The sequence below is a fragment of the Falco naumanni genome, chromosome 1, assembly GCF_017639655.2.
Source record: "Falco naumanni isolate bFalNau1 chromosome 1, bFalNau1.pat, whole genome shotgun sequence".
Taxonomy (NCBI): domain Eukaryota; kingdom Metazoa; phylum Chordata; class Aves; order Falconiformes; family Falconidae; genus Falco; species Falco naumanni.
This window is the reverse complement of record NC_054054.1, coordinates 74,785,896-74,803,244: the sequence shown is the minus strand read 5'-3', so window position 1 is coordinate 74,803,244 and position 17,349 is coordinate 74,785,896. Positions and strand designations below refer to the sequence as shown.

Sequence of the window (17,349 nt, the reverse complement as noted above, 5' to 3'; positions counted from 1 at the left end):
CATGTGGTTTGCTCTTCATGAGCTTGCCTCTGGAAGCAGCTGATGCAGTGACAACCACACAGCCTCCCTGCAGCAGCCAAGCAGTGTTAGCACCTGCCATCACCTCTGTGGTGTCCAGGAGTGAAAGATGCAACAACGACGCCAAGAAAAACTTCTGTTTTACCATAACAGCCTACAGAGAAGCTCGTAAGCAGTGGCAGCTGCTGAGAGCTAAAATCATAGTGGTGGATGCAAGGAGAAGGGAAAAGAAGCAGATAAAAGAAACTCAGTGGAGCCATGTAGAGAGATTGTCATCAGATAAGCCAGGGTGCCAGCTGCTTCATGGCATAACATGAATATGGATAAACTCCCAGCCCATAGCATGAGCCTAGGAGTTTGCTGACATGTCTCCTGATTTGCTTTGCCTCTTGCTGATTTATTTTTGTAATAGTTCTACCAAAGCTATTTCAAGGAGTACTGATTTATCACATGGTGATTGAGACAGTGCCTTAACCTTGCTTTGTAGAATTACCAAGCTCGAAAATAAACAAATAAAAAAAAATACAATAGTGGAGATGCATGTAATAATACTTCCAAAGAAAACAGACAATATTTATTTTTTAAAAAAGTATTTTTCATTTGAAAAGCTCTTTCTATATTACTGTAGTTAAAAGAATGTGAAAGGTATGTTCAATTTTTCTCCCTATTAATGTTGAAGGGTAGGAAGAAATTATACTCATTTGTATTCCTGGACATAATATAAATGAAAAATGAATATTTTATTGCTAATGGCTTTATAAAATGCTATTCAGATATCTCAGCAAGTTTAGTATATAATTCCATTGCAAAATACAAAAATGAAAACAAAATGCTCGGGTGAAGGCTCTAAAAATAATGATAAAGCAATGCCTAAGTACTAGTACAGGCACCTTTTAACTCCTCCATTCCTTTACAAGTTGCAACAGTTTCTTGTCCTCCCCATGCTGTATGGAGCCTGGGACTGAGAAGCTGTGTCCAAGTGGTAGTTCACTGTAGTGGAACCTGACATGTTTTTCAGACATGCAGGATTTGACCAACTTCACTGTGTGTATTTTCAGTAGCAAACCAATCATACGGCTGCTGAATCACAGCAGCTACATTAAGAGATTCCTTCAATCAGTTTTATGTGTGTATGTTTGTATCTAAATATATATGTTAACATCTTAATAGATAGACTTCACATATATTAATATAAATAATAAAACTATATATTATATAAATCACCATGTATACATAGGGTTAAGGGGATGGGCACCTACCGAAGGAAGGGAGAAGGGTACAGAAGGTGGGAAGGTTTTCAGGTTCAGATTGATGGCACACAGGAGCAGTGCTGGTGATGGGGTAGGTGCGGGAGTGGGAAGTGCAGTGAATAGAAGATGCTGTGCAAGTACCCTAAGATGTAAGAAAAGGTAGGGAGTCTTGAAAGATCTTGATTTGAGCTGGTAGGCAGAGATGTAAGTATTAGATTAGAGAAAGGAAGAACAAGTAGAGCTAGAAAGACTGTGGAGAGCAGTTGTGACAGTTTCTACTGAACCCTCTACCAGGGTGGGAGTTGAAGTTCCTTTTGTGCCTTACTCTTCCAAATCCTTCCCTTAAGAATGAAAGCTGCTGTCTGAAGGTAGAAACTCAGTGTGCCACATATTTACTAAATCAGAGAATATTTGTTCTGCCTTGAACAATTCTACTTTGGAACCTGCTTGCTGAACCAAAAAGCAGGCTTAGCATGCTTCAAAACTGCCTATGGTAATCAGAATTTCTACATTTCAGGAGTTGAAATATGGCCTTATATTACACAAAAAGATTCAACTTTTTAAAAACATCAAGGAACATTACTGTTAAAAAAGCCATGAAGCAAATAACATGGCAAAACATACTGAAAGTTTACCTCTTTTTTTTTGTTTTTTTTTTTTTTTCCTGACATCATACAGAAATGCTGCAGCCAGGAAAAGCATATTTCAAATTGTTAGATGTCACTTGCTCCTTTTCTTGAAGTGGGAAAACAAAAAAAATCTTCCTTGACTTAGCAGCAGACAGATACAGATGTTTAAACTGTTTCCTTTAAGCTCTTATTGGGGAATTCAAGACAGTTTTGAGAATGAAGCCTCTGCATCTAAATAAGTTAAAATACTCTGTCAGAAGTAGTTCCATACTGAAATTGTAAAAACCCTTCTGAGAACTGATGAAGAAGTGAGAATAATTGCAGTCACAACATTTAGAAAGTACAAAGTGGCTTGTTAAAACCTTGGTGAAATGCATAGCAATTGAAGGCATCTGAATCTTTTTGAGAAACACAGGAAAATAAAACATAGCCTCACATTAAAACATCAGTGTGAAAATCTGGCAATATTGTTCTTGATGCTTACCAAGTAAAATAGAGGTAGAAAAGAACCAGACACTTGAGCAGCAAATTATATATAAATAATATATATTAAAATACATGATGTATGTAATATATATATCTAAAAACATATAAATATATATAAAAATAAAAATCAGGCTGGCTCCATTATGTTCAGATTAAAAAAATGAGTTTGTTAATGTTATGAAACAGTTGAAAACAATAGGTGGCAGGGAAACTGTAGGCAGAAAACTGACCACAGTGTTGCAGGAGATATCACCCATGTCCCTATATTCTTATTTTCAAATGGATGTAATGAATGGTGAAGCATGTGTATTTTTTTGCACATAAGTTTAGTGTGTGAGAAAATTTGTACCTTAAAGAAAAATGTTCATTAATAGCAAGTGCAAGGAGATTTTTGTCTTGAAGGAATCATGCCTTTCTCTTGTAGAGTAAAACTGTAAGGAGATCATGAACATCTTTCACATCTTCATGGGGAACAATTAATTGTATGAGTATGTGAGTGTAGGAACTGTTTTGCTGAAACTGGCACCTAAATCCATGGCAGGCTTCGACAGTGGCCACCTGCAGATACTTCAGGGGAACTTACAGAGCAACCTGTTTTCAGGAGCATTTTTTCCCTAACCCGTCAAGGCAGTTATTTCCACATGGCCAGAAGTATATAAGTATACATCCTGTGTATGTGTTTATCCTCTTCAATATAATTGTGTTTGCATCCATTGTTTGTATTAATATCTGATGATCCTTTTTGGCTCCAGCTTATATCTTGGTCCCAGTATGTTATGATACTTAATGATGCAGAACATGCATGAATATGCAAGGTAGGGAGAGGAGGTCATTCTGTTATCAGATTTGATCCTTCTTTGTTAAATTAATTGATTACTTCTAAGTGTTTTATTTGAAAGGACAGAAAAACAATGGATCTGTGTGCAGGGAAAATGTAGGAGTTTGAGAGATCCCAGAGATACTTTGCTGATAGACTCTTCTTTGAGTGGATGCAGACATTTTCTTCCAAATTCAGGCTATGACTGTAGTACGAAGTATCAGAGTAGTTCCTCTTAGTGCTGTGATACAGGCTTAGGAGAAAGAAAATATTTTTGTGACTGGAGTTAAAAAAAAAAAAAAATCACTGAACCTACTGTATGAGACAACCATTGTATTTGCTGCAAAACTGAATGTGGTTTGAGAAAAAAAAAAAAAGTATATTTTAACCTGAAAGATCTCCTGCAAGGAAAGAAAAGCAATTGAAATAGGCAGCCTGCAGATTAAAATCCCAGGAGAGTACTTGGTTCTCTCAATTGACTGCTGAAAGAGCAGAAAAAGCTGATGTTATATGATATTATTAGGGAAGAATATACAATAAAAAAATGTCAAGGCTGGATAGTATAGTCAATGAAGTATGAAAGAAACAATAGAAACTGAAGAGGGAGTAGAGTTTTGCTCAAGGAAATCAGTTCTTCACTGTGTTTTCAACAAAGCATTTGCATCTGTGAAAGCAACCCCCTGGTTTTCATTAGGATAAAAATATGACTGGAGTTGCATTTAATGTGATGTGTCATAGTAGCAGTCCCAACTGACACAGTGACAGCCACTGACAGTCCTGCGGTACTCTTCGCAAAGAAATGTTAACCCCAAAGTCATTGTCCAAATTACTTTTGAAATTATATTCTGCTTGCAGGTAGAAGTGAAGTGGTTTTTTAGAGATTAATTGGAGCTGAATTTGCTGTTTGGGAAAGTAAAAGCGCCTTTCTCCTACATATTGATGGACCCTTCATCTAACCTGTGTGCCAGACAGTTATCTGACCAAGGAAACTTGTGTCTGTTTATTACAAGTCTTGTAAAGGAAAGCAGGGAATAAAGACAAACCAGAGCAAAGAACAATGAAAAAGCAACATGAAAATAAAGAGCAGAAAGGAAGAGATATTTACGATTAAATATCAATATGTAGTAATATATATGTCATTTTCTGTTATAAAAAAAGATTGTTTTTCCCCACTGTATGTACTCAATTGTAAACCAACAATCTCCAATTCTTGAACCTCTTTAGAGACTTAGTTCAGTTTTCTACTTTATTTACAAATTTTAAAACATGCTTATTAAGGTGTTCTCTTTGTGCCAGCTTTTTATATGTTAGGTATTTTCATATTGCCATTTTTAGAAACTGAAAAGCAGATAATAAAAGTAATTTGTGCCTGGTACTTTGGTATTCTTACAGTTCTGCATTTAATATAAGGAGAGGAGAGATAGCTAGTTCAGTAAATGTAAATATTTTAGTAAATTAAATATATATAAAATATAAATTAAATAATGTGAAACTATAATCTGAATCTAAACTATTTCAAACACTGTAGCCCTGCAACAAACCATGGACTGGTTATATACTCTTTATGTTGCTTGCTGGTTATGGGCTTTGTAATTAATTTAGCCTAATTAAAAGGCTAAACCAGCATCTTTCTAGTCTGTTCTTGGAGAAACAAATACCAGTCAACAAAATATCCTTCAGCCTGATCCCTGCTTGCTGAAAAATATAATATTGTGAAAATTTTCCATTTAATGTGTTTGCTCTGACTTCCTGAGAACTCAAGGTCTTCTCAAATAAACAGTACTAGACGTACAAATGCTGTTTGATACGTGACAGATCAGCACCTTATGTTAAAAGAGGTGAAATTTCCCACTGGCATTTTACAGCTCAGGTGATTAGCTTTGCTTAGAGTGCAAGAAAAGTCTACGCTAATCTGTCTGCCCGTATACTAAATGCTGGTTGAGAATCAGTAGAAAATTAAGCCCCTAAAAACTATCTACACACCACATATACCAGTGTAAAAAGAGATAGCAAGAAGCAGCAGCAGCTGTAATTTATGGTTTGCAGCTGCGATAGGAGCTGTGATAGCTCAGGTCAGATGCAAGAGCCATGCAGCCTTCTAAGCTACTGGAGCAGCAAGCTTTAGGCAACAGACCAGGCAAATACTGGAAAATAATAATTAAATGTCTCAGCTGATAATTGCACATATTAGTAATTAGTAAGAATAATTAACTATACTTACTAATAAAAGACAGATGAAATGAGTTTATAGATTACTACCTGGGCTGTATTCAAAGGTGTTAGAAAATAGGCCTAAACACATTTTAAGGAGTCACTTCCATTGTTACTGAGTGAGATTGCAGATGTTGGGGAGAATTAATCAAACATGGTGATGGGTGGGATATGAAAGCTCATTTCACGTGTCTGCTATTTTTTCTTATCAAAACTACTTTTTATTTTTCTGGCCTCAGTTGGTTATAGTAATTTTATTTGCAGGAAGCATATGTATCAGCAAAAACTCTTGATGACATTAAATAACATAGAAACTACAGAAATCACAGCACTCCAGAAGTGTGCAGGGGAGCATTGCACACCCTGGATAAAAAGCTGGAGTGCTTGGACTTAGGAGTTCCTGATTTCTGTCTGTATTTTTAAACAGCCCTTCATAGTTTTGAGCAAATAATTTCCCCTTCTCTTTCACTTCCGTTGATAAAATGGTATAATAATATTTAAGCACAATATTTCATAAAGGCGTTGTGCAGACTCATTAATAAATCCATTTGCAGGTCTTTGATTACCTTCAGTATACCAAAATGTCTCTACTGAGTTTTCTGACTGCACTTATTAATTTCCCAGTGCTACTCAACTTCTAGATTATAAAATGATACTTCCTGGCATAACTTGTGATACAACTAAAACTATCACCCTGAAAGTCAGTTCAACACTTATCCACTACTCCTTAGAAAAAGCTATGGAGTACACAGATTCTCTTTTCTTCAGTTATTATAATGATTTATTTGATCTCTAGCTCTAATACCCACTAAAGGTTTCTCTGTCAGAATTGACTTCTTAGATCAATAAATTGTGATACTGATCTCCAGAGAAGTCAGTGCCTGCCAGCTATCATTGCAGTGTTTACCCTTGTTGAAAAGCAGTAGTAGCAAATTAAATCAGCTGCTGTCAGTGGGTGATAGACAGTGGCTGGTCCATATTTTATGGTACAATTAACAAGGGTTGATACATAGGCCTCTTCCTAGAGAAGTTCAGATTAAAGACAAGGGCTTATAGCGAGAACCCCCCTATTTTATGAGGTGAGGTGAACTTGTTTTCATTTAAAGAACAGTTGCTAAGGACTGGAAGATGACTTGTTTCCAAAGGAGCATGGTTTTAATAATGTGCATTTATATATACTTGATATTCTGTATTGCTGGAAAAACACTGACTACATTATCTAATCTGCGATAAGACAGTTATGGTAGTCTGTAGTTTTATGAAGCATTCTGTTTTGAGGCAGGTGTATACAAGTGGAAGAAAACAAAACCAACCACCAAACCAAGCCTGTAACTACTTTAAAACACTTCCAGAAAGAGCTGCTTTCTCTTTCATGTAGCTTACATGGTAGTAATCTGTCCTCAAGCAGTATCCTGATCCTGGATCTCCAAACAAGATGCAGAAATGAAAAAAGGTTGTTCTGTCAGACTTATTTTCTGCCTTTGCCTCATTATCAAGAAATTTCCTGATATTTAATCACATTTTTAATATTGCTTTCCAAGGATGAATTATTGGCATGGCCTAGCCGTGACTTCATGGTACATGTTGAGTTGCACAGTGAGGATGTTGTAATATTTAGACTGATCAGTTCTAGAAATTAGAAGAAAACTTGAGCATTGATCATTGTAATCACAGAACAATTATTGGCAAAATTCTAATAATATCCACCTGCTGTATTTTAGCAGCCTGCCCCAAATCAAAAAATGGGATAAAAACACTGAAAGAAAAGCTCACAGGGTTGTTTTTGACATGGACAAGGTATGTTTTCTAAAACTAGAATTTCTTGGTATTGAGACATTTTAAAAATAGAATTTAAATGATTAAAGCTTTGCAAATTCTCTGCCTTCCAGAACACTCGGAGATTTCCAGTGACACAGGGAAAAGTTTCAAAACCCTGGTGTGGTATCACTGTGCATCAAAAATACATTTTAAAATGTTACAGTTGCACAGCAAAGTACCACAAAATTAGGAGATGTCCTAATTTACCTAATTTTGCCTAATATGTATAATTATGGTACAAATGATGTTTAACATCTACTACAACTTACAAGGTATGATTGTAGCCTAATGGTATAGCATCTTCTGGTTAATTTATAACTACAATCTATCAACTTTAAGCCAGACTTAAAGTGAGTGGCTGCTTTTATGAGAACAGAATTGGTTTACACAACATTAAATAAAAAGTCCTCGCTGGGTGAATTCCTTAGAGTGGTAGATTTTTTGTATGTATGGGGAGCTTTAGACTACAAAGTGTGATTATGACAAGTACCCCATGGACAGTAAATTTAGATGGGAAGTGGGATGTTGTTTGTTAAGATGTCCCTTCAGGAGGACAAGCTGACAACATCTCTCAAAGCAGTGATTAGTTTGGATGGTTTATTATTTTTTTAGTAGCTTGAGAAACAACCCTTTTGGTACTGTCTCACTCAATTCTCCACTATAATAAACTGTGTTAGCACCACTGGATTTAATTAATTTACACTGACAGAGAAGCTGCTCTGTGTTCCTTAGAGAGGAAAATTACTGAAGTTGTTGGAGGGGCCACTGAAGGTACCTATATGTGGACAGCTGTAGGCAAACACAGGCTTTTCTGCCAATGCTCCTGTCTGGCCAGACTCAAACCGTTTGCAGTCCAGAAGCTATATAGTAATTATTATCCATTAGTAGGTGTCCCTATTAATATACCCCACCTCTCAGCAGCCTTTCTAGTTCAGGCACGGTGCCACATCAGTATGGCATCCAGACCTGGGCTGGCTCTTGTCCAGTCATCAGAGAAGAGCAGATGTTTTTTCTGAGGCCAGTGTGTTGATGTGCCCTGAGATGTGTCCTGAGATGTTTTATCAAAGCACCTTTGGCATCCTCGGGGCTGTTCAACCTGTCTTAGATTCCAGCTATCACTGAAGGACTTGCAGCTTGTGTAGCGTACACGTACCAATCTGCTTTGCAGGTTTTCATAGGGAGGCTGTTCCAATGCGTAAAGGATTGGACTGCCTTCCTGGGCACTTCTAATTGCAAATTAGGGTGCTTGATTTGGTTTGGAAAGCAGATACTTGTCCCTGTCCCCTGTCCCTGTCCCACCCCCACCCCCCCTTAGTGTTTTCCTATTCTGTTGTAAATTGAAAGATGAATTGTCCTCAGCTGAACTGTTGGCTTTTGAGGCAGAATGTTCTCACAGAGGAGGTCTGCAGTTTTGTCTGCACTTTGAATTTAATCTGAAAGAGCTATGTTTCATTTCCTTTTAGTAAATATTATCAGCCAGTTTCCTTGAAGATTTGAGTTCAGGAGTCTGTGTTACAATGTGTAATGTTTCTGAACACTAGAGCAATGGATTCAACAAAGATACTGACTTTCTGACATGTTATAATCTCCCTTATTCCTCAGTAACTTCTCTCTTTCTCTTAGGATGGGGTCATGGTGATTATTTCCTTTCTCCTTTACTTGCATCCCTTTTAGTTAGCAAGTAACTTTTGTCTTTTCAGGTATGGTATAACTGATATGTATCTAATTAAATTCATTGCTTTTCTCAGTAGGCATAAACTTAGAAGTCTGTATCCTCTATTTCAGATCTGAAATAGGGATTTCATACCCAAAATTTGGTCTCAGTTTTCATCCTGCGCCATTTGGGTGTATAAAATGTGGTATCTCTGCACAAAAATTTTCTGATGAATGAACTGTCAGAACTTCATGGGTGGAGTAGTATTCTTCACTTGCAGAACTTGGGTTTATTAAAGAGGTCATAATAGATTCATAGTGATGTGAAACCAGATATCTGATTAGATAATTGCATAAGTTGAATTCATTAAATCGTTCTGCATTGCAAATGCAAAGTGTGAAAAGGAAATTAACTGTTAGCTCATGCAGACTTGTGTTTTTGTATTTTCCATTACATCTTTTCTGCTTTATTGTTGTTGATAGTGGATTTTTTTCATTTTAATACTTAAGGACTTATTTCCCAAGAAGTATCATATATTCTAGTTTTCTCCAGAACAATGTTAGTGTTTATGTTTTTAAATCCAGATGATGTTTTTTTTATTATCATCATTCAAATTATTCAGAGTTTCCACACTGCTTTTGATATCTATTACATCTTTAAATATAATGACCATGCTAACCAGCAGATTACTGAAATATTACCTAAAAAAGAGTGGGGTTGTAGATCAGTCTTTCAAAAGCATTTTAACTGAATGGGTCCATTGAAGTATACTGGCTTCTTTTCTTTCTTAACTTTGCTGCTCAGTGTTTCTTTTCATATATTTGTGCTTGTTTGTAAGATGTATTGACTCATTTGAAAGTGATCTTTACTTAAACTTTGATCCAAATACTCTTCTGCCATATATTGCTTTCCTGTTAATTTTGCCTTCTAACTTTACTATTGAGCCACCCTGATGATAATGACAATGGTGACAATGGTGATGCTACTAATAACAATATATGTATATTATTATATATATATGTATAACTAACAACAATAAATGGATATCGTAGCTTGTTCTATATGAACAAATTTTTGTTTTCTGGGTTATCCTCTTATATTACTCTTTTGCAGACACTGTATTTGCGTATTTGTATGTGTTTGGGACTTTGAATGGGGAGTTAGTTTAAAATAAAGAAAATGCAATGCACTTACCCATTAGTGAAATACTTTTATTAATTAAAGGTATATACAGTACAAATTGCAGTTGCTTTGTCAGTCTATTTCTGTTGGAATTTCAGTGTTGGTTTTGAGCTCTTTTTTTTTTTTTTTTTTCTCTCCTCTGTGAAATGATGTCCATAGAACTTGATTGGAAATGCAAACTCCTCTGTGCTTTTCTTTCAGAGTACAGACATGAGTCCAGCTAGTAGCACCACCTCACTCCCTGTCAGCCCTCTTCCTGAGGAGCCGTTATTTTTCAAGGTATAGTTAATTAATTTCATAATAAATGTGTATGAGTTTTGGCTTATCATGCTATCTGGTGGAGTATGAAGTGCTATTATCACTGCTTCCTTTTCTTTAAATTACTGTGATATCAGCAGTTGTTCTTATATATATACCATGCAGTTTTCAAGAAATACCTAGAATAAAATGTTATTGGTTTTGAGAGGATTATTTTTCTAGCAGACTAGAGCTGTAAACCATTGTTTGCGAGACTGTTTTTCTGATCTGTCTCATCTGCTGGTGATACATTTTGATATCCTGTATATGTGTGTATGTCATTTTTCATCAACATACTTCTCTTAATATTGCATTTCAAGTACGTTTTCATGAAACAATTATTAGTTACTGCAGAGATAGAGATGTTAAAAATACGTCAAAATACAGTTTTGGTGTAAGTCACAAGCTTTAGTTAATGTTAATAATGTTAATACTAATAATAAATGATGGAATGATGTCCGCAACTTTGTAAGGTTTAAGCTGTAAGGAACAAGTGGTTCTATGTCATTTTTTCACCTGACTTCCTGGTATCCAGCTCTGGGACACGGAATGGCCTTAGGCAGAGCCTGACTCTTGGAAGAGGGCTCCTGAGGCCACCCAAGTATTCAGAACAGTGCTGTGGCCACAAGCAAAGTGGTCACCTTGCCAGTTGTTTGTTGAGATAAGGGAGAGTGAACCTGGGTTTTCAGCACCATTGTTTCAAACGTGTGTCATAATATGGACAAAGTTACGCTGACAGGAACATCCCTTTTAAAATTTCCCCTTTCCCCAGGAAGTTTCTGCCTACTGTATGAAAACAATTAGTAGCTTGAGTTGTGTTTTCAGTTGCTTTGTGATAATGCTGAATTAAAGTGAGGAAGTAGAATTAATGAGGTTTGGTGATGTAAAGTTTGCATCTCTCCTACACATGCCTTTAGCAGAGGAAATGCCAGCCTTCTTCAGACCTGGCCAATCTCATTTATTTTTTTTTTCCCCATATTTTGTATATCTGTGCAAGACTTGTACCCTACAGTTCACAATCAGCTAGCTAGCCAGCTGATTCCTGTTGCTAGAATGGTTAAGGACTGTGCTTGCTCAGTGGTTTAATCAGTGGAGGTACAGATGGGATACCTGTGGTCAGCTGTTCACTGATTCTCATTCCTCTTTTGGGGTTAAATGTTTTCAAGACCCCTACCTCTTAATCAGATTTGGCTGACATTGAGCAATCTTGTGCCAGGATACTGGAGCACACGCATCTTTTTTCCTTGGAATACCACATTAAATGCACATTGAAGTCTACTCAACATTATAAGGCAGATTCAGTAGTTACTGTTTCTTCCTGTGCCTGGGAAACCACTAAGACAGATATAAAGAAATGGGCTGGTCAGCTTAGATAAAAGCGTAAGAGGTAAGAAAATCTAACTTGAAATATTTACAATAAACTCTCATGCTTAAATTCTCAGCTGAGGTAAGCAAACAGTGCTCTGCATCAGGAGAACTCTGACAAATACACTGTAGTGCCTTTATTTTTAAAGGTAACAGTGCTTGTATAGGTCAAAATGGGTTGGAAATTACTTCTTTGGAGTGGAATAGTTGCTCTAATAAGAAAAATGAAGGCATTTCTTCATATTAAAAGTATCTTTCCTTTATACTTTATAGTAGAAAATGGTACAAGAGACCGGGGGGGGGGGGGGGGGGGCGGCGAGAAGGCAAAAAGCATTATTTAATCTTTCATTTTCAGTCAATTTTCAAAATGGGAAACATTTTCTTTTGGAATTCAAGTAAAATGGAGTTGGACCAGGAATAAGTCAAATACATCTCACAGCCAATGTCCTTAAGTAGAAATAAAAGTAATATAAAATGCAACTGTTTCTGTTATTTCTCCCTGACTTACTCCAAGAGAGAGCAATATTGTTCCAGTAGTAATGTGAATGACTGGTTTTACAAGCCGTAGCCCTCTGCACATACTGTCAGTCTATAATAATGGCTTTTGATGATGGGATGATGCATTTCCCTTAGCAACATAATAATAACCTTTCCCACCTCCTTGCTGTAGAAATAAAGATTGAAAAAGAAATTCCGTTCTGTGGTTCTGAAAACACAGGTGTAACGAAGCAGGGCAGTATAAACGCTGCATCTCTTTGGGATAGTTGAAGATCTCTGAGCTAATGAGCTTTTATTTTAGACTGTGAGATGAAACCAAGCCCCTGTTCTCAATCGTTCCTGGTTTTACACCAAGAAAGAGAACTGCCCTTTCTTGGATTTTTTTCAATTAAACTTAAAAAGTAAGTCTGTATTTCTGCATAAAGAATATAAATCCTTTCATCATACACTTATGACATCTAAATTCACCAAAGCAGATCCCTCTGATTTTTAATCCCACAGGATATGTGCTCTATAAATATGAAGGAGAACCTAAGCTTGTTGAAAAATATTTTAAGATTTTGAATGTAAGGAAAGTTGAAAGCAAGATTCCATGGGAATGCTTGCATGTTGCATCTCAGCTCTGGTAACACTGAACTCTGCTACCATTTTGCAGTATATCACACATGCTGTGATGTGCAGCACTGCCAGAAAGATCCAAATATGTGAAACCATACTCAGGAATAATTTGGAGGAAAGCCTTTTCCAGTACAGCAAGAGATACTCTACCCGGGTCCATTGTATACCATTATTTTAAAGAAATCATTATGTTGTATTTATGTTGAGACACTACTTTTAGAGAAGTCTCAGTGATACCTAGCAAAAGGAATATAAAACAATTGAGTAATAAATAAGGGTAGCCAAATTCCAGTGCTATTTAATCCTAAAAGCAACCCTGAAAAAATAAAAACATAAATGTATCATTAATGCCATTCAGTAACCTTCACTCGTAACTGTTGTAAATAGTGAAATAACCATGGAATTTGGTTTTGCTCAAGAAAGGAGAAACTTTGCACAGTAGCCAGAAGTGCAACTAATTTTTCATGTGGCTTTGGGTTTCCTTCACCCTATGGAGTCAGCAACACACACACGCTTGAAGCAGTCTTCCCTAGCCATGCTCTTTGAACTTAGAAAATGATCCTCTTCAGACATGTATGCAGACAGTGCACTTTTGAAAAGTTTTTCTAAACCAATTTTTGACAAAATACTTATAGTTATTTCTTTTTATTGGGGGTTATTTTTAAGTCAAATTCCAGATTTCAATCCTCTGTTGTTTTCTGTGGTTAAAGCTATTTAAAAAAGCAAGCTTTTTTCCCATATTATGTGAAAAGTTTATTTCTTCTTTCACAAAAGAACATCATCTTTGTTGGTGGTTTTGCACTTAAACTTTTCTGTAGGGAGGCTCTTCCTTTGAACAGATGTTTATCCTTCTGTCCCTGTGTGATATGTCTTGAAGAATTAGAGCCTTACCTTGTGGAAAAAAGTTATGGCACAGTTGAAAAAAATTCAGAATTAAGAATTTGAAATACAGCAGAGCAGAATGGTATTTGTCGTGCAACCTTAACTCAAGTGTTATTCTATGTTATAATAGCAAAACTGACTTTTAATTGTGACTATATCTGTGCTGATAGACTGTAATTAAAAATAATCTTGCCTTTCATTTAGAAGATCAGTGAAGGAGGGGATATTTCTGAAAGGTCAACTTACCAAGCAATGTCTCATCTATTTTTTAGAACCTGTTCCTTTCTCCTACTCATTATACTGTGCTTGATTATAATATTATTTTATTATTTTAAAAATTATTCTAAAATATAGTAAAAGCCACTTAATAAGGGATCTGTGACAGCCATTTAGTACATAAGATATCTAATAATCTAATATTACATAATTATACATATTCTGTTATAATGAGCATCAGTCTCACTGGTTATTAGCCACAACCAAGTTGTAAATAGTAGCCACATTAGTAATTTATTATAGCAATGTTTGATTGCATTTTAATGCTGTGATTAATCTCAGCTATGCTTTTCTAGCTGACATTAAACAAAAAAAAATCCTTACATTCTTTCTTTTGTTCTTTGAGGGAGCTGAGAATTTCCTTCAGCATTTATTAAATTACCGTGTTCTGTCTTGTGTAATTAAGACTCCTCATGCTAGTTCCCTGAGTGAGAAACGGCAGTGCCAGCACAAGAGGCAAAAACTAACAGTCCTTTAGCAGTGTTACCACTGCTATAGGTCTAATAAGGTATAGTTCTATGCTAAATTAGGTCTATACTAATAGTTCTACCACTCATCCTGCAGCTCTACAGGCTCTGTAAATGCAGATCTTTACAGTCACTAAGGGGCATGACTCTGGAAGCTCATGACATTTGTGCTTACAACTTCAACATGAGATAAATTTTCCATCTGGTCAATAGTATTATTTTGACTGCAGATGTTTGGTATAATCAATATGGCAGTTGCAGTACTAATCACTGGTTAGCAAAAGTGACTTATCTTTGAGAGTGTGACTTTTCATGTCTAGCTGAGGAGTGAGGTCTTGTCCTAACTGAGCAACAATGACAACAACTTGGGCCTGTATTTCAAAAAGCTTCTTATGCTAGTTGACACACAGCCAACCTATTTACCCTCTCTTCCTTAAATGTACTATTTCCAATATTTTAAGTATTTGCTGGCACTTCTTGGATTAAGACCATTTTGATATATTGTTTCTTTTTGTTTTCAAAACAGACTTTAAAATAATCACATAGACATTATGACCCATGGGCAGATACAAGTTAGGGTTCAGTGATCCTCTTTCATGAGCTGGAGGCCTCATTAGCTCTTGTCCCTCTCATTCTACCCTCCACCTGAATTTCTGCTTCCACAGAGCAGCATGTAAGCTCTGAAGCCTCTGCGTTTTTTTGTTTGTTACTGAAATATTTTTGGTATTTGTACTAAAGTGAATAGCATTATGGAAGTATGACTCACTCAATCCCACCTCTCCTAATCTGCCGCCCCAGTCTCCAGCAAATTTTAAACCAGTCTGTCATCATTCTTCAGTGGTTTAATTGATTCCTCCCACTCTTTACTTTTATATCCTGTATCAGTATTCACTCTTTCTATGACTTCTTATGTTTTACTGGTGTAGCACAGACTTCCACAAGTTTCATCATCACAGCGGCTTTCTGCCTTTGATGAAAGCCTTCAATTTTATTATTTCTGAGAAGACTTATACGTCTGATTTGTTTCATACTCTCCATCATTGTACTATACGAGATCTACAAAAGCGCTGAAATTATTCTGTAGGTGGGAGTGAGAAGCAGGTATTATGGGTCCTGTTGCAAGAAGTATCTGTGCATCTATTCACTCTCTTTTCCCTTTTCTCAGTAGCTTTGTACAGTTTTCCTGAGGAAGAAGGCTCTGCCAGCAAGTCTCTCTGAGTAGAGCCACATCACCTGTTTCATGAGGAATATTTCTATCAGCTCATCCAGTGGGGAGGGGATGTGGCTGTGAAATTCTTCTCCTAAACTTTGACTGATACAAAGTGGAATGACAAAGAATAACATCATCAAAATAGAGCTTAATGGAAGGGGGGGGGGGGGGGGGGGGGAAGCTTGTCTATGTATATACTTGTCCATTTACCCCTGACCTAATAATTTGTTTCAGGTCTTAGTTTATCCTGGCCTGTAAATTGAGTCTGGGAAACAAGTTATCTCACTCCCAACATGCTCTGTGTCTGCCATTGATTCTGACTTCTTGGTCTTGTTGAAAATGCACTACCTTTGTGGGCAGATTTGAACGTGTCTTTATGTACCTTGTGTGCATCCACTGAAAAAGCTGTCCTGTACACTGTGGAACCAGAAATGTCTACTTTTTCCTACAGGTTTTTAAAGGAGGACATACAAAAGACAATGGAGCTACTGTATAATCTAAAAATACTGTTATACAATTTTAGGAATACTGTATGTGAGTTAATCATTCAGGTTATGTTACAGGGAACTATGCCTGTATTGCTTGTTTTCTTTCTGCCTATAAGCTTTGAGCTGAAATTCAGGCAGAGCTGCCTGCCTTTCCCAGATTTTGTGAACATGCGTTTTCCTTTCTTTTGTTATGTTTTCCTTAATTTATTGAAACTTTCTGCATAAAGTGAGGGTTATTTCAATATTTCAAAATTGAAAGCCATTGGCTTAGGCAAAATTGATGCTTTTAATGCTATAAATTCAGTTATTTTCTCAGTGAGCCACATACAGAAAAATTATTAATATCTGTCTTACTAAAATCTCCAAAAGCAACCAGAAGCAGAGATGATCCTTCAACCAAAGGTATGCAGAACGATTATCATTTTTTTTTCCAGTTAACAGGGTTTCCAGCATAACTTAAATATTAATATAATCAGTACTACAAGGCTAAGTATTAGGTTCCTTCCCTCAGGCAGACATGCGCTCACACAGTGAATTCTGATACATACCTAGATTGTAAGTTTTTCCTGCTGAGTACTCAATATCTAAGATTAAAAAAAATCATAAAACTTTTAGCATTACAGGTTGCTGAAAACATGTTATCACTAAGACTATGAAAAAGTATTTCCTTTAAGGTCTGTGGGAGGATCCTGACATCCCCAGTAAGACCACTTAAAGTTCTTCGTCCTAATCATCTTAATGCAGACGGTAAATCCTCCTGATTCCCCCTTGGCTAGGGACCAATAGGCTTAACTAAATGTGGGGGAGGACTTTGGCATTTGGAAAATACGATGAGCATTCTTTTACTGAGCAGAGTTATTCCGAGGGGTTTGGAGTGAAATTCTGTTTAAGTCAATGGTACCGTGCCCATTGACCACAGTGGCATATGCCTTCAGGTCATGAATGGCATGGATTCTGTCAGAGGCATCGATTACTTTAGAAGTGAAAATATAAATCTGTGCTGACCATTTTAACCCCATCAATCATTTCAGAGTTGAAAATGTAAATCCGTATTGACCATTCTAACAGGTGTATTTTTTGTGGTTGTATTGTTGTGAGATAAGATTGGAGTGTTTTCATGAATTCCATTCGATATAATTAAAATGTAGAACTGTTTGCAATGCAAGAAGTTATTTAATAATAA

At 36.4% G+C, this 17,349-nt stretch overlaps 1 protein-coding gene across 3 annotated transcripts in view; it reads left to right on the top strand.

Annotated features, from left to right (window-relative positions):
- Positions 1-17,349, top strand: part of CCSER1 (coiled-coil serine rich protein 1) — a 708,879-nt gene that overhangs the window by 319,905 nt on the left and 371,625 nt on the right. For all 3 annotated transcript variants that reach the window (XM_040599449.1, XM_040599460.1, XM_040599455.1), the window contains exon 7: positions 10,267-10,344. In XM_040599449.1, coding sequence (XP_040455383.1) covers positions 10,267-10,344 — 78 coding nt within the window. The remainder of the gene's footprint in view (positions 1-10,266; positions 10,345-17,349) is intronic.